This window comes from Anabas testudineus, chromosome 18 (genome assembly GCF_900324465.2).
Source record: "Anabas testudineus chromosome 18, fAnaTes1.2, whole genome shotgun sequence".
In the NCBI taxonomy this organism is placed as follows: Eukaryota; Metazoa; Chordata; class Actinopteri; order Anabantiformes; family Anabantidae; genus Anabas; species Anabas testudineus.
Window position 1 is genome coordinate 13,503,723 of NC_046627.1, and position 15,781 is coordinate 13,519,503.

A 15,781-nucleotide genomic window follows, 5' to 3' on the forward strand; every position below is an offset into this window, starting at 1 on the left:
AATATTGCCATAAATAGTTGACTTGGTTAAATTTCAGTGTGGATCAATTGCTCTTTTTCTTTCATTATGTTTTTGTGCTGTATCTGTACCCTACTGTGTACTACCTGACCAACCAGGAGTTTGCAGGGCTTTGTCTTTACCGAGCACAAGTGTAAAAATGTATTATACACTCTGCTTATCTGCTCTAATGTAAGCTGCATGTATGTTTTCCAAACATTCTCAAATCACATTTGTTCTTGTCATACTGTACATACTTGTATCGTAAAGGTGTTCTGGTGTGTCTGTTTGCAGATGATGTTACCCGTTATCTCTTAGCCTTTGATAACATGCGCAATGGAATGTCACCGTGTAACCACAAATTTAAGTCCTCGATTTAGCTTTTTCCCACTCTCTCACTGTGTCTACACCAAACACGTAGCACAAGCAGTGAAACACTTGTATTTGTATCCATATCAGGTGCATGTCCCAGCATGTGTTCATTTGCACAAGAGATTGTTCAAAATTCATACAAAACAACAGTAGTATCAGTGGATAACATATCTTTCTATTTTTATTTTTTGTATTTGAAAACGTATCATGAAAACGTGGCTAAAACAAATTCAAAGAACATGTGCAATGTTGGTTATGCATTGTAACCCCAGCTCTATGAGTGTAGGTGTAGTACTTGCACTGTTTGTGCTGTGTTTACTTAATACATTTCTAAATGTTTTGTGGAAATTGACCAAGATAGACTCGGAATCACATTTGAATATGGCCTGATTGATAAAAATAAAAGTGAACTGGTTGTCCGACATACACTTCTGGTGTAGTCACTTTTAATTTTATGTAACACATACACATAATTTTAATAACCCTGCAAATTCCACTGTTATAGGTAGGACTGTGATAGGATGAAATTGAATTTCCTTGTATTTGCTTCTTGGAAAATAAATCTGATTCTGACGCAATAATGTAGAACTGTGAAAGAGGCTTTGACACTTCTGATCCTACTTCCACTACATGTACTGTAGTCTGTACTTGGTGACCATAGTTCACAATGGGTTTTGAAACCTCATTCTGGGTTAAAGTTTATCTTTAGAGTTCACATAGACCGAGTGACACTTCCATCCCTAAATGGCCTTTGTCTAAAGAGAAGATATATATTTAAAACTTTCATGTCTTCACTGAAAAAACAACAAAATCAAATAGGAAAAACCTATTATTCCTAGGACTGTTAAACCTCTGACTTTCCATACCTCTCAACAACTTACAGTCATTTAGTATTATTTGTATGTAAATGAATACAGTCTAAATAGAGTATACAGAGGCAGGAAGACTGCTGATGTAACAGTTTTAATTTCACTGTGGTTAGCTAGTTCCTGCGTTGGTCGTTTAGTGCATAACTCTCAGGTGTCTGTGACAGACGACAGAAACATTTGTCAGCTGGCGAAAACTTTGGTGGTTGGAGTTTTACACTCGATAGTTAAAAAAAGAAGAAAAAAGGGACAGGAGGGATTGCGATGGCGATGACGGAGGTTTATCTGCTCATGTGTGTTGTTGGTGAGTCAGTAAAAAGAAATTGTGGTTTACAGTGTTTTCTTTGTGCTTCTACTATTTTAACAAGTGGATTTGTAAATCATTAAATCAGTCTGGTAAAAATCTGAAAGTTTTTTTCAGTCAAGAAATGCAACAATAAACATGAGAAAAAGGATACATATTTTTTATGTGTCCCCATTTATGGTTTAATTATTTTCTGTCTACTTTTGCATGAATTACTCACAGCTCAATGTTGTTAAAATCAGTTTAGCAAGTCGCCTGGATTATGTGCTTCAATTCATTTCCAAACTAAAGTGAAACTTTCTACTGTTTTTTTTACTGTTACTGTAAATGAGACATAATCACGCCAGACCACAATTCAATTCAATTCACAACAGAAGTGATCTTAAGGGACTTTACAGTGTTTAAGGTTTAAGCTCTGCATACAACAGTATTTAGTAAACCCAACTGTCCCATTTGAGCAAGCACCAGGCGACAGTGGTGAAGAAAAAACCCCCTTTAGAAGAAAAAAACTCCAGAAGAACCAGGCTCAGGATTGGCTCCAAGGCTGAGGATACCTGCAGGAAAGTACAGAGAGGATCTTAGTAAATCAGTAGAGGTCCCCCAGCAGACTAAGCTGTAGCAGCATAACTAAGACATGGTTCAGAGTCACCTGATCCATTTCTTACACTACTGTACCGTAGAGACATAAATGGGCACAAACTACGAATAACTTCTCGTATTTCCTTCTTCATTCAAATATTCCAACCACATTAACCACAGCTTAAATATAGTGCAACACACCTACATGTTCAATCACCCGCTTCAAGCCACACCAGGCAGCGCCACTCATTACTGCTCAGTGCAAACGGAAAACATGTAACCTAAACAGTAGCCTTACGTCCCAAAGAAAGAAAGAAGGACCAACAACTCGCAATGGCCGATTGTTAACTGACAAGAACATTCTTAGGTGGGTTTGAGGCTCATGGTCTGAGCAGTCCTGAAGCAATATTGGAGTGGGACGTAGGGCAACGCTCCCTCTCCGTCTGCCCTTTGTCATATGTATACATATGTCATAACAATGTTAAATATATTGATGTATGCTGTCCATTATACTAATGTATTATGATGTGTGTTATAAGAATGTGAAAAATGTTGCCTTACAACAAAATACTTTCTGTTATATTGTGAAATATAGGATTTTAAGAAACTATAATTTTTTATAGTAAGTCATAGTAATGTAAAAAATATATCTCGTTATAAGTATTGCGTAACTGAGGGAAACGTTCACATAACCTTTCTCATTATAATTGAGAGAATCCGAGGTGGCAGCAATATTATGCTGCACTGTTATCAGATAAAGATGACAACAACAGCAATTTAATAATTGTAATGTATTCAATCAGCCAACTATACCAACAACAAATTGTGTGATTTTACAAATTTGTCATTCATTTATTTATTTGTCTTCTACCTGTAGCTTGCACACTTTTTTCATCCAGAGGTGAGGATTATGCTGCTAAAACGGATAGTGTTTATCATGACAGTGATGAATACTACGATCTGATAATACCTGAAAATTTCTCACACATTTTACCATGGCCATGGTCCTCTGCAGGTAACTTTAATCTCCAATCGTCTATGTTTTATAGCATATTTGCACAAAAAGCACCTTGAAATATTATATATTATATTAGACAATCTAAATTCTGATTAATGAAATCATGTTTACGCATCATTACGACTTGTTTTCTATACATATTCAATTTAAACAGCCAGAAGTCAGCCATCTGTATTTCATTTTAGTTGCCACACATATTTCATCAAATGAAGATGGTTCTTATGATGATGATGATGACGACAGTCTATCCTCTGGCAGTGGTGATGGATACGACAACCTCACACTCAATGACGATGACTCATTTTCTGTTTTCTCCTCAGGTAGCCTAAACCTTCTTTTGATCTGTGTTTTCCTTGTTGTTTTCATTTTATAAGCATGTTAGCATAGCATAACTTACACTCTACCTGTTTGTAACAAAAGAGTTTCGCTCTCTGAATCATAAGTTCGACTTGAGGATGTTCAACCAGCCAGTTCTTAACGGAAACTATGACTACAAGAGATAACTACTTTCTCTGTCTCATTGACACTTGCTACACACTGACAACTACGTTAGCTCTCACACTGCAACTCACTACATCAATCATCTGAACTGAATATTTTACCAAGATAAACTTTGCTGTGCTACTTTCTGGTAAAACTGGACATTTTATGTGACTTGTTCTGTGACATTTTGATGGCTTACTTGTTCTCTTACTGTACTTACAGCTGCCTCAGACAACACTGATGTCTACAACCTATGCCTGCTCCACGTCCTTTTAGTTTTATGCTTGCTCTTGTGACATCATTGAACAGTGTAATTGCAAATAAAATAAAATAAATAAAATAAAAGTTGCAAATCATTTCATAATCTCTTTCTGTGGCAGCTACATTCAGCAACTAGTTACCTTAGATACTACTGTGGTGTGTCTCTTTGCAGATGACACCACATCTTTTAATTAGTAAGTCATTCAACCACAAATTGAAAGACCTACATTAGTGAACTTCATAATATAACTTCTAATGTATAGATGCACAAGTGATGAGTTGAAGTAATGTTGACATACAATGAACAGTATGATTTCATTAAAGCCTCTTATATGATTCCTTACTTATGTACTACCAGTCAATTGTTTTATCAAGAAAAGATAAATCTTCAGAAGTGTTATCATTGCAAAAGAGCTTTCTAGTGTTTAGTTATACATTTAAATTAATAAACCTGAACAAACAAACACAATGTGCAGTTGGAGGATGGTCTTTGTATTTTCTGATGATAGGCCTCTCTTTGTGGGGTGTAGAAATGTATAACAAGACATATTATACTTATTATTATTATATTATATTATTATTATTATTATTTACCGAAAGAAGTACAACATCCTAGGATGTTATATGTCTCATTCACTTATTCGCGCACACATCACTTTGAGATGTGACACAAGGGGCTGGAAATCAAACCACCGATCCAATGATTGGTAGACAATTGCTCTACCTCCAGAACCACAGCCACCCCATAAGAGAAGGGAATATAACCACATGTGTAATAGTACCCAACGTCATGTGACATGTTTTGGGTGGGGACAAATGATTGTGCTCAAAAAAACTGTCAAATTAAATATGATGTTGTTGTAGCTTGTATGCTTTTCTCAACCTATAGAAGAAAATATAGATATAAATAAAAATAATATTCAAGACGTCTTTGAAAGTGTCATTTTGTAGGTTGTCTGTATGACACTATGTGACCTTATACACGACAAAGTGAATACTTAAACTAGCCTTGCTGAAATGTTACTGGGGCAAGCATCCTGTGCAGATTTGGAGTCTGCGCTGTGGTCGATGACTCAGTTCCTGAATACTAACTGAGAAAAACACAGACTGAGACGTTAGGGAGACATATAGAGTTAAGAAGAGAGAGAGTGACAGTGGGTGGGTTTCTTTTGTCATTTGCACCCAAATGTGTTGAACAGGGCCAGTCAAGCTCTTGCACACCAAACTGTAAAATATTTCTTGTCATGAAACTTGTCATTCTGAAACATGGAAGGGGGTTTCCCCTGACTGTAGCTACAAAGGTGGAAGTCACTGTTGTCTAAGGTAACGTTATTTCGCCTCTTGAGAAGAGGTATTGTCACTTAACTCATATTTAATAATGTTTATTGCCAGAACGTCTGATGATGCTACCCCACCGCCCACTAACAACTTACCATGTGCTGTATGCTTAGAGCCCAGATTGTTTTTGTTTTTTTTTGCACAGGTGTTGAGCTTTTTCTGAGGTTTGCTAACTATAAATTATGATAGATAATAGTAGGGATGGTTAGTTTGAATAAATTAATTTCAAGTACTGCACTTACACTGTGTGTGGTCCATGTGCTTGCTGACGGTTTCAAAACCAGTTACCCTCAAAACCATGGGTTCAGTTTATAAACCACATTACTGCACATTCGCTATAATTGAAAGTCACTCTTAAACATATTGAATGTTTCAAAGTTCAGTAAAAAAGAGTCTTAGTACCTGAACAGTGATTGAGTTTTGGCTGAAAGAGTGTTTGATTTAAAAATAGAATTACGCCACTGAGAGTTTGGTTCAGAGAATGGAGCTTAGTGTTTTAGCAACTGAGAGAAACTAATCAGGGTAGCGATTTGTGACACAGCCTGTAAAGAGATCCTGACTAGTGCTTACTAGCATCGTTATGCTAATGTTAAATGCTTTCATTCACACCAGAGGAGCAGAAAACCCCCCTGACATAATCCTTTTGAGGGCACTTCTTTACTTCATAATCAAGATCTGCATTAGCTGCAATATAATATCAGGGTATTACTTTTAACAACACAGTGTATTTTTGCAGCAGTGGGTGTGTTAGACATAAGGTGTTAAGGTTTGACTGCAGAGCTTACAACCAGCCATGCATCAAGTCAACAAATAAGCTGGTGCAAAAACTGTAACTGATGATCTTAGCTGAGCGACTTAATATAGAGTGTAGAACATGACTTGTTATTAGAGCTGTGAAGAAAAAAAAACCCAAAACAAGTCAGTGACATCAACAACAACCTCTACCGGGCAAGTGTGAAGATTTCAGAAGTGCAACGTCATAAGCAGAAATACGGAGGCGAGAACTACAAAAGCCAAGTTCGAACAAACAGAGATGATCGACAAAAACTGGAACAAAGTTTTATAGGCTGATGAGACAAAGATTAACCTCCGTGAACCATCATGTGCAAGAAGAAAGGATCTCCTCAAGATCTAAAACAAGGGAGACATATCAATGGATTACAGGCTTGATACAGTTGTTGCAAAAAAGGGTTCAGACACAAATACTACTTGATGCTAATGAGTATTGGTAAGTAGTGGTAGTAGTAGTATAAGTAGTGCTAATAAGTATTTTGTTGTTAAGACATATCAGTGCAGATTATTACAATACAAACTTAAACCAACCGAGCGTAAAGCAAAAAGGAGGAGGGGAGGTGGGAGTGAGTGGCGCTTACTGGATGCAAGAGAGGTAAAGAGAGACACAGCAAATGAACATTGAGAGCAGCAGAGAGAAAGAGAAAGCAAGGGGGGGGTGAAAGGAAAGGTTGAGAGATACCGAGAGAAAGCAGGTAGAGAGAGGAAGTGAGAAAGAGAGAGGACAAAGCAGAAAGCCCACAGAGAAGAAGTGAGAATAGAAGGAGAGGAAGAGGGTCGCAGAAAAAAGGAACCCAAAACAATAAAGAAATTCAGCGGCTTCGCTCATGATCATAAACCATCTTTAAAAAACTAAATCTGAGAGAGAAAGAGGAGGGGAGAGAGACAAAAAGCGAATTCGTCAGCACGATGAAGCTGTGGAGTCGCATCTGCTTCCTGGGTGAGTGCAACTCAAATGCAAATCTGCTTTCATTTCTGATTTACCGCTTACTTTTGCTCACTTATATAGTTTTCCACAGAAACTTTAACGCATTTCTGTGTGTTTACACTTTGCACATTGCACTTTTCAAACGTTACTAGTTTAAGCTCAGATTATTTTCACTTGGATTAAATCAGGTTCTGCAGACATTTTGTGAAATCTCTCCCGATTGTGTCGGTTCTGGTAAAAACTCTAATGCAGCTGCTTCCACAGTCACCGGTTCATCCATTAAAACTAAAAAACCATACGCCTGCGTGTACCTATATGACTTCAAAGTTAATTCAAGGACTCAGGATGCAGGAAGTGAAAAATTACAGGAGGCCAAAAATAAATTATGAGGAAATTTGACAAAAATAAATCTACAGACTTTTATTAGCACATTTTCTCACATTGTTATTTATTTTATGCTAAATGTGCAAAAATGTGTAAAATAATATCACATTAAATTATGTTAAATTCAACATTGGTACACTGATACATATTCATACACTGAATGTATATACATCATTATAATAATATATAATATGCACAACTGAAACTGTATACACTCAACTTCATGATCTATTATCTTATTGTTCTTTTGTACTTTTCTCTCTCTGAATCTCTCTGCTCACATTTTCACACCAACATCGATCTTTTTCACACATAACTTTTCTCAACAGCTCTGGAAGGTAAAACTGAGACCTTAGTGGTCAACAAGCATAACTATGTGTTTATATCATTTATGTTCTGGGTTCCTTTAGCTTCCTTACCTCACAAGAATCTGGATAATGAATGCACTTCATTAGCACACTTAGACCTTGTAGAACTGTTTGGTGTGTTTCTCTCTGTTCATGGTTCTGTTGTTCTGTTTCAGTTTTAGCAATTTCTAGTGTTTCTAGAGGACAAGATGCAGCTGCCCCAACGAACAAGCCTAATAATGAAGGTACAGAGAAACCAGATGTTATTAAAAGGCGTGATTTATTGTGGATTGTAGTACTGTAGGTTGTGTCCTGTCATGTACTGTGCTCTACTGATTCCCAAACTGCTTCACACCAGCAACAGCAGATGGAAACCACAACTCAGTAAAAGTAAATCTGTAACTTTACTTTACTTCAGTCACACCTGATGCATTTTTGAACAACTCCAGGCTTTATTGAAGTATATTAGGGATATTATATTTGCTTTTACTGTTCTGCGTTGTACTTTTCTGTACAATGCGATGTGAACTGTACTGACCACATATTGTCATTTCTCTTTTTCTCCTGTACTCTACGGCACAGTTCTGTTCTGTCCTTAGCTGTATTACACTGTCTTGCACTTTAACCAAACAGTACTCCATTGTACTGTCCGTGCCCGTATTGTCATTTCTTTTCCTGTCCAGTCCTATGCTGCAGTTTTCTGCACTATGCTGACCTGTACTGTCCTTAACTGTAGTGGAGAAACGACAATATATTACTCATACTGTATATTGTCATTCCTCTATCTGTCCTGTGCTATTTTAAATTACTAAACCTATACTATATGTATTCTCATATACTACACTGTCCTGTAATTTACAGTACTTAACTGTGCTGTCTTATATACTACATCTATCTATCTATCTATATTTATATCGACACACATTTCATAAACTGTACTGTCCCAAGCGGATGCCAGCTGCTGAATACTGCACTGTCCTGCACATGTCTGTAGTGTTATTCTGTATACTGCACTACACAGAACCTCTCTACCCTGTCCTGAACAGTATGTACTGCGCAGTACTTTGCTTAATAGTACTGTCATGCACCGTCTTATTATATATTCTTACATACTAAACTATACTGTCTCGTCCTGAACTCTGCTGCCATACACTGCACTGTTCTGAACCTCAATGCAAGTCCTGAAATTCTCAGTACTCCAGTATGGTATCCAGAACTGACATGTACTGTCTTGTACTGTAGTGTCCTGCCCTGTATTGACTTGTCCAGTCCCAAACAGTACTTCTTTGCGAACTGCACTGTCTCAGATCTGACCTGTATCATCAGATACTTTCTGTCTTACAGTCACACAGTATGCAGTACAGACGTCTCCTGAACTATCGTGAACAACACTGTACTGTCCTGTGTAGAGCTAAACGTCCTATTCCAGTCTTCAGGTGGCCTCTTAGTGTGCAAGCATTAATGTGTTGTACTTTAATATGCTATGTGATGCCATACATGTCAAGCAGTGACGTGATGTATTGTTCGATGTACGTGCTGTGCTTCTGTAAGTGTGTTTTACTGTCACAGCATAAATCTGAGTCATAGACAGAGTGGCCTGTTAGTTCTTAGACTAATGTTTAGAAAACACTTGACTGATTCTGTGTGTTTTCTCCTTGTCAGGCCCAATCGATAGTACTAATAGTACAAATGAAAATAATACTCAAGCACCCCAGCCAACGTTGTCCTCTTCAACACCTCAGAGGATTGATACAGTGAATACAACGGATCTGGTAAGGACAGGCACCAAATGGCCAATTATATAAGAGTTACATCTCTACAGTATTTGTGAGCATCTAATAACTCCTTTACTGAATGAAACCAGCTTTATAAACTCTTAAAAAACTGGTAAAACTAAACCCTGGTTGAAAAACTTATGCTTACAAATGACAGAAATACTGTTGTACTGCTGTGTTGTTTCTTTAAGTGGAAAGTTCATATCAAACTCTAAGAGGATTTTATTTAATATTAAACAAATACATGAAGGAAAAAAATATGTCTCGTTATCAGATGATCTTAGAAACATGAAGTGATCAGCTTACCTTAATTAGCTTAATATTTTCTGGGAAATTATTGTATGAATTGTTTTTCTAAAGTCAATAATCAATTTAAAAGTCATTTGCAGCCATAATGACAAATTACACATTTAATGCAATAGATCAGTAAAAGTTCATGTAATAAACTACAAGTGTAGAATTAGTTTAGTGAATGTACATAATGAGCTATGGTTATATATTGTATGGGACACATACTCAAACTTGAGCTCTGGTGAATCTCGTGAACTCCACTGATCAACCTTGAGATGTTTCTACAACTTGATTGTATTCCACCTGTGGGACATTCAGTTGATTGGACATGATTTATGAAGGCATACAGGCATTCATGAAGGCGTCTGCATAAGGTCCCACAGTTAACAGTTAACAAACCAAGCCTTGAGGTCCAAGGAATTGTCTGTAGACCTCCGAGTCTGTATCGAGGCACAGATCTGGGGAAGGTTACAGAAATATTTCTGCAGCCTGAAGGATCTAATGGGCACAGTGGCCTCCATCTTCTATAAATAGAAGTTTGGAACTACCCGGACTCTTCCTAGCGCGGGTAGCCTGGCCAATTGAGCGACCGAGAGAGAGGGGCCTTAGTCAGGGAGGTGACCAAGAACCTGAGTCCTCATTCTGAAAGAGCTCCAGTGTTTCTCTGTGGAGACAGAAGAGCAACCATCTCTGCAGCACTTCACTAATCAGGCCTGTAAGGTAGAGTGGCCAGATGGAAACCACTCCTCAGTAAAAGTTAAGCATTGCAAAGAAGAATGGAAGAATCTGCCTAAAAATAGGTGCCAAGCTTATAGCATCTTATTAAAAAAGACTTGAGGCTCTCTGGATGGACTGTATGTAACTGCAGTATCTGATTACAAAAGCACTACAGCTGGAGTCCTGAGATGGAATCTGTAAAGGAAAATACACCTCTGGACAGATTAATCACTTTCTGAAATCTTTTTCAGTTTTCGAATGGTGAACACTCAAACAGCTCCAACACAACAGAGGAAGTCAGTAGCAGCACAGCGGTACAGTCGACAACCTCGACAAGCGGAGCAGGATGGCCTGATGATGTCACAACAGGCCGCCCTACAGCAGGTACTGTGGCAGTAACAATCACTCCATTGAATTCAGGTACTGCAGCTTACTGCCTCACATGCAAAAGTCAGATTTGCGAGTTGTGCGCCTCAGTTTGTCTTCCTGTGTGTCAAACCACAACTCAGGCGCTCTGGCTGCTTCACAAGATTTACTGTTCTCAAAAACCACCTATCACACGATTGTAGAGACACAACCAACAGCTGGCAGGTCACTTTTGCACATATACAGTACTACCAAGCGCAAGTATGATCTAAACCGCAGGTATTTGAACGGTTAGATCTGTTTTTGTAACCCTCCACTTCTGCACCTGCAGTTTTAAATGCAATTGATACTACATTAACATGTCTCAGGTTTAACTAATATATACAGTACAGTATGAGATATAAGGCCCAGATAGTGCCAAAAAATTTAAAGATACAAAAGTAGTTGACTGTTTCATATGGCATGTTGTGTTCGCACCAACAAGTTCACACACTGCTCAGAGTTGATTCACAGTTTCCATTTAGATTGAGATGGAGCTGTGCCACAAGTCAGTGGTAATCACCACAATAACACATACGCTCGAGTAAGAGAATAATAGAATATTCCATGACCATAACCTCAGTATTCAGTAAAAAATACAAGACAATATAATTGTAATTGTATTACACAACAATTTTTTTTTGTTGTTTTCACTGCTAAAGTAAGCAACAGGGTGATTTCATGTCTATGAATTCAAGTACTTTTTGCTATGTTCGTGCACACAATGTTAATTGCTAAACCTTGGGAACTATAAGGGCTACATCTCTAAACAGTTCTTTCTATATTATTAGAAATTGCTCAAATTTAAAGGTGAGACTATCCACTTAGTATCTATTATTATACATAACTATATAGTGGTATATTAAAAATATATACAATGTAAAAAATTCAACAAATAGATATAAAAAGAATACATTTGGGTTTTGGGTTAAAAGTTGGATAAAAGAAGCCATATGAAGGTGTCTCTGACTCTAATGACTTACTATAAAAAAGTAAAAATCTGATGGATTTTTACTTTTTCAAAATAATTTTTGTAGGATAAACTGAACTTAAACTTTAACCAATGTCCAAATTCGACATAAAAGACGGTGTCATCAGCATAAAAACAGACTGTTTTTCCATTAGAAAGCAAACACAAACAAAAATCAAAAAGCAGAGTGCTATGCAAGAAATGCCCTGTGTCAGAATCAATTTAAGTACATTGTGATTATGTTGTAATTGATTTTGCATCTGTTCTCCACAAGAGGGCAATAATAGTGATTAAATGAAACTGACACTGAATTGAATTACTGAACTTTAAAAGTGTAACCAACTCTCTCTCTCTCTCTCTCTCTCTCTCTCAGATGAATCAGCTTCATCGTGGGGTAAGGATGCTGTTTCATTTAGTATTTACTAAGCATTTAACAACCAGCATGCTTTAATCTACTCTACTCTTGTTCTCCATGCATTTGTTCACATTTATGCCCATTCTGCTGCTTCTGCTACAACCATGATTATAATTTTATATTATAGTTTCATATGTGTAAAGTTAATTTCTAGTTCATACTTTCATCAGATTACATATAATATATATATATATATATATATATATATATATATATATATATATATATATATATATATATATATATATATATACATGCACACATTGATTTCTTAGCTGCTTAAATTATCTATTTTAAGACTACACTTTATTTCCAATTCATTAACTGAATACAAATTTGTTATTTTGCTTGTTACGTTGCTCTTACAACAGCTAACAAAACTGAACCAGCTTTTTCTGTCTCTAGGTTATGTGATCCTGGTGTTTATCATCCTTGTGATTATTATTCTCTGTGTCATCCTCTACTATCTCCGAAAAGTCTCCAGGGTAGGCGAATAACATTTAGATAGGGAGTGATTATTTAATCCATACATATAATGTTTTTGGTTGGATTTCCAATGAAACACATTTCACATGTGCTATCACGCCACATTTCAGTTAAGACATGACCATACTGTGTGTACCATATCATAGTTACTTTGTTTGTCCAGAGCTACTCGTTTGACCTTCAGCGGCCGAGTCCCATCAGCCGTCTCAACGAACCCACTGGCACCTTTGAACCAGTCTACCTGGATGACCTAGGTGTGTGGTTGTGTGTCGTTGCACTTATAACATAAAATTACTAAATTGTGGGACTATGCTTAATTGGTTTTGTGATCTCAGATCGACCTGTCCCTAAAGACGATGTAACCACAGACGACCTTTCACCTCCTCCAGTAGCCAACGGCACAAGTCTACCGTCAGAGGAAAAGGGTTCCAGTGAAGAGATTGGTACACATTTAAATTATTTTGGTGCTAAAGAGCAAATGATTTTTGTGTAACAAAAGAATCTCAAACATCAAACCATATTTTTAAGAAACATGGATTTTAATCAACCTTCTGACACATTTTTGTTTTTTATTTCCTGTCCTTACATTTGGTGCACTGAGAACGTTAAACATTGTCTTACCTTTCCTTCTTCTCTTCTGTTTGGTTCTTCTCTTCAGCTCCGCAGGAACAGCCTGAAGCAAATAGTGGGGAATCGTCACCTGTCCGTAACACCAGCCCAACGCCAGGCGATGATACTGCTGACAAGGCGCCTAGTCCAGCGACCAGCACCAGCCTGTTCTTTGATGCTCTTGGGGAGGAGCAGCAGAATGAAAACAACAACAACCCATGTAAGGGATCATGTACAACACACAACATACAAACACAAAAAACACACAAATCACCATATGAATTAAGAGAGAAACTCAATGTCATAGTTAGAGTGATATCAAATCCACATTATCCTCCATGTTTTTTCCCCCTGCTTTAAATCTGTGATCTTCAATTCTTGACTCCTCAGACATTATACAAATTTTCTGGATGGAGACAGAGAAATATTGCATATATTATGTATTTGTTAACATTTGATATTTAGGGTATACCAAAGCAACACAGCTGCTAGCCCTTTGGCTAAATGCCACAATGAACTTTTAATTACTGCTCATTTGTGTCCAACATAACCCTGTCTCCTAAAAATCATATATCTACAACTGCAAATGCAAGTACATTATTGTAGAGAGCTTAAGTACAACAAAGAGGACAGGTGACTATTAACATGGTGTGCTGATCATATGAATAGCATGTTCCCAAATATGTATTTTGATCTGACAAAAAATCTGATCATCAAGTGTTAAATTATTCATGACTGTGTTTAAACACTCAAGGTTAAGGTTAGAAATACAGATTGTGCTCTTGCTTAATCAAGAAGATTTAACACTTCACACAAATTGTTTATTAATATTTAAATTAGACAATTTTTTGCTCTAACTTTAACAAAGGTGCTCTTTTTTCCCCTTTATTTAGGCAATCTCTGTCTGTAGTGCAATAGTCCTGCAATTAAAGGCAGTATGCTAAAAGACTAAATGTATTTCACGTAATCTCACAACAAATATTTGTAAAAGTAAAAGTCCTAATCTACTCGTGTCTCTTTTTTCCTTAGCGGTTTGCTCCAGTGACCCATTTGTTGAAATAAACCTGGATGAGCCGGCGTTGTGCGATCAACTTCTCAACTCTCCTGAAGCTACATCTTCAGTCCTCCCGTTCTCTCCTTTTTCCTTCTCCTCATCTTCTTAGCATTAGGACCAACAATGAAACTGGCACTCTGCCAACAGATAAAAGATTTTTCAATTTTAGTTTCAGTCTGCTCCCCACCAGCTTGAACTATTTCTCAGTGAACAGCATGAAAATCTCAACAAGAAGTGTTTGTGACGGAGCAGTTACATAGGGTTCAATTCCAAATGTAGTTTTGTTCTTAACACAGACTATGTCTTTGTACCCACGTTTCTCAAACTGCAAAACTGGCAAACTGTCAACTGTTATAAATGTGTTATCTTTATTTTTTAAATTTTGTGGCACATCCGTTTACTAAATGTTTTAGTCACTTAACCTGTAAATACACACACACACACACACACACACACACACACACACACACACACACACACACACACACACACACACACACACACACACAGTATACAGTCATATGTCATGAACATTTGTGCGTAGTATTCAGGCCTTGTTTGTTCATTGTCAGTATTTGGAATTTGTTTCTTTAATTTAGAGAAATAAATACAGTAGATACAACATATATTTCACTGCTGTCATTTACTTAAATTAGATAACGCACTGAAACAAATGAAAAAAGCTACTACTACTTTTGTCTCTTCAAGTAAAATATAATTGTTTGAAAAAAATACACTTAACCAAAATGTTGTCTTACTAAACAACATTTGGTTGTTTTGGGTCTCAGCATTTCTACACTCTGAATGCTAAAATTCACTTAGCTGTGGCTCCTGTGCCTCTGAGTGACTGTGTGAGGGACCAAGCTGGCAGGCAAGAAGTTTGCAGAGTCATATGTATAACAAACAGGAAATGATGGCTGTATTCACAACTATAGTATATATATATATATATATATATATATATATATATATATATATATATATATATATATATATATATATATATATATATATATATATATATATATCTATATTATATATATATATATATATATATATATATATATGTATGTGTATATATATATATATATTTTCTAAAACAAAAAAAGGAAACTTCAATTTCATGTTACTGTTACTCTGTTACGTTTTTTTAACAGCTTTACTTATTCCCATGCACCTACAATCCTAAATCCAAACACAAAATATATACACTGATACTGCTGATATGTGTGTACTCAGTTACAGTTTTCCAGTATTTCTGAAGACCATAGAAATGTTAATCTTACCTGATTGACAGCGAGACTACGACCTCTGCTGGTCATAGTTGACATCACCTGCTACATCAAATACACCTTAATTACAGGGTTCATTCATTCACTCACATATTTAC

At 36.7% G+C, this 15,781-nt stretch overlaps 1 protein-coding gene across 2 annotated transcripts; it reads left to right on the forward strand.

The window, feature by feature from the left end:
* The first annotated feature begins 6,221 nt into the window (after positions 1 to 6,221).
* LOC113151499 (dentin sialophosphoprotein) lies at positions 6,222 to 15,017 on the forward strand. Of its 2 annotated transcripts, none has more exons than XM_026344411.2 (10): positions 6,222 to 6,950; positions 7,846 to 7,914; positions 9,332 to 9,441; positions 10,704 to 10,836; positions 12,210 to 12,221; positions 12,648 to 12,727; positions 12,892 to 12,982; positions 13,064 to 13,171; positions 13,387 to 13,557; positions 14,367 to 15,017. In XM_026344411.2, exons 1-10 carry the CDS (start codon positions 6,920 to 6,922, stop codon positions 14,498 to 14,500), a joined length of 939 nt encoding a protein of 312 aa, XP_026200196.1. In that variant the 5' UTR covers positions 6,222 to 6,919; the 3' UTR covers positions 14,501 to 15,017. The 2 variants fall into 2 exon arrangements, with proteins under 2 accessions (XP_026200196.1, XP_026200195.1); XM_026344410.2 differs by having other exon boundaries at positions 6,224 to 6,950; positions 12,201 to 12,221.
* Positions 15,018 to 15,781: the final 764 nt, after the last annotated feature.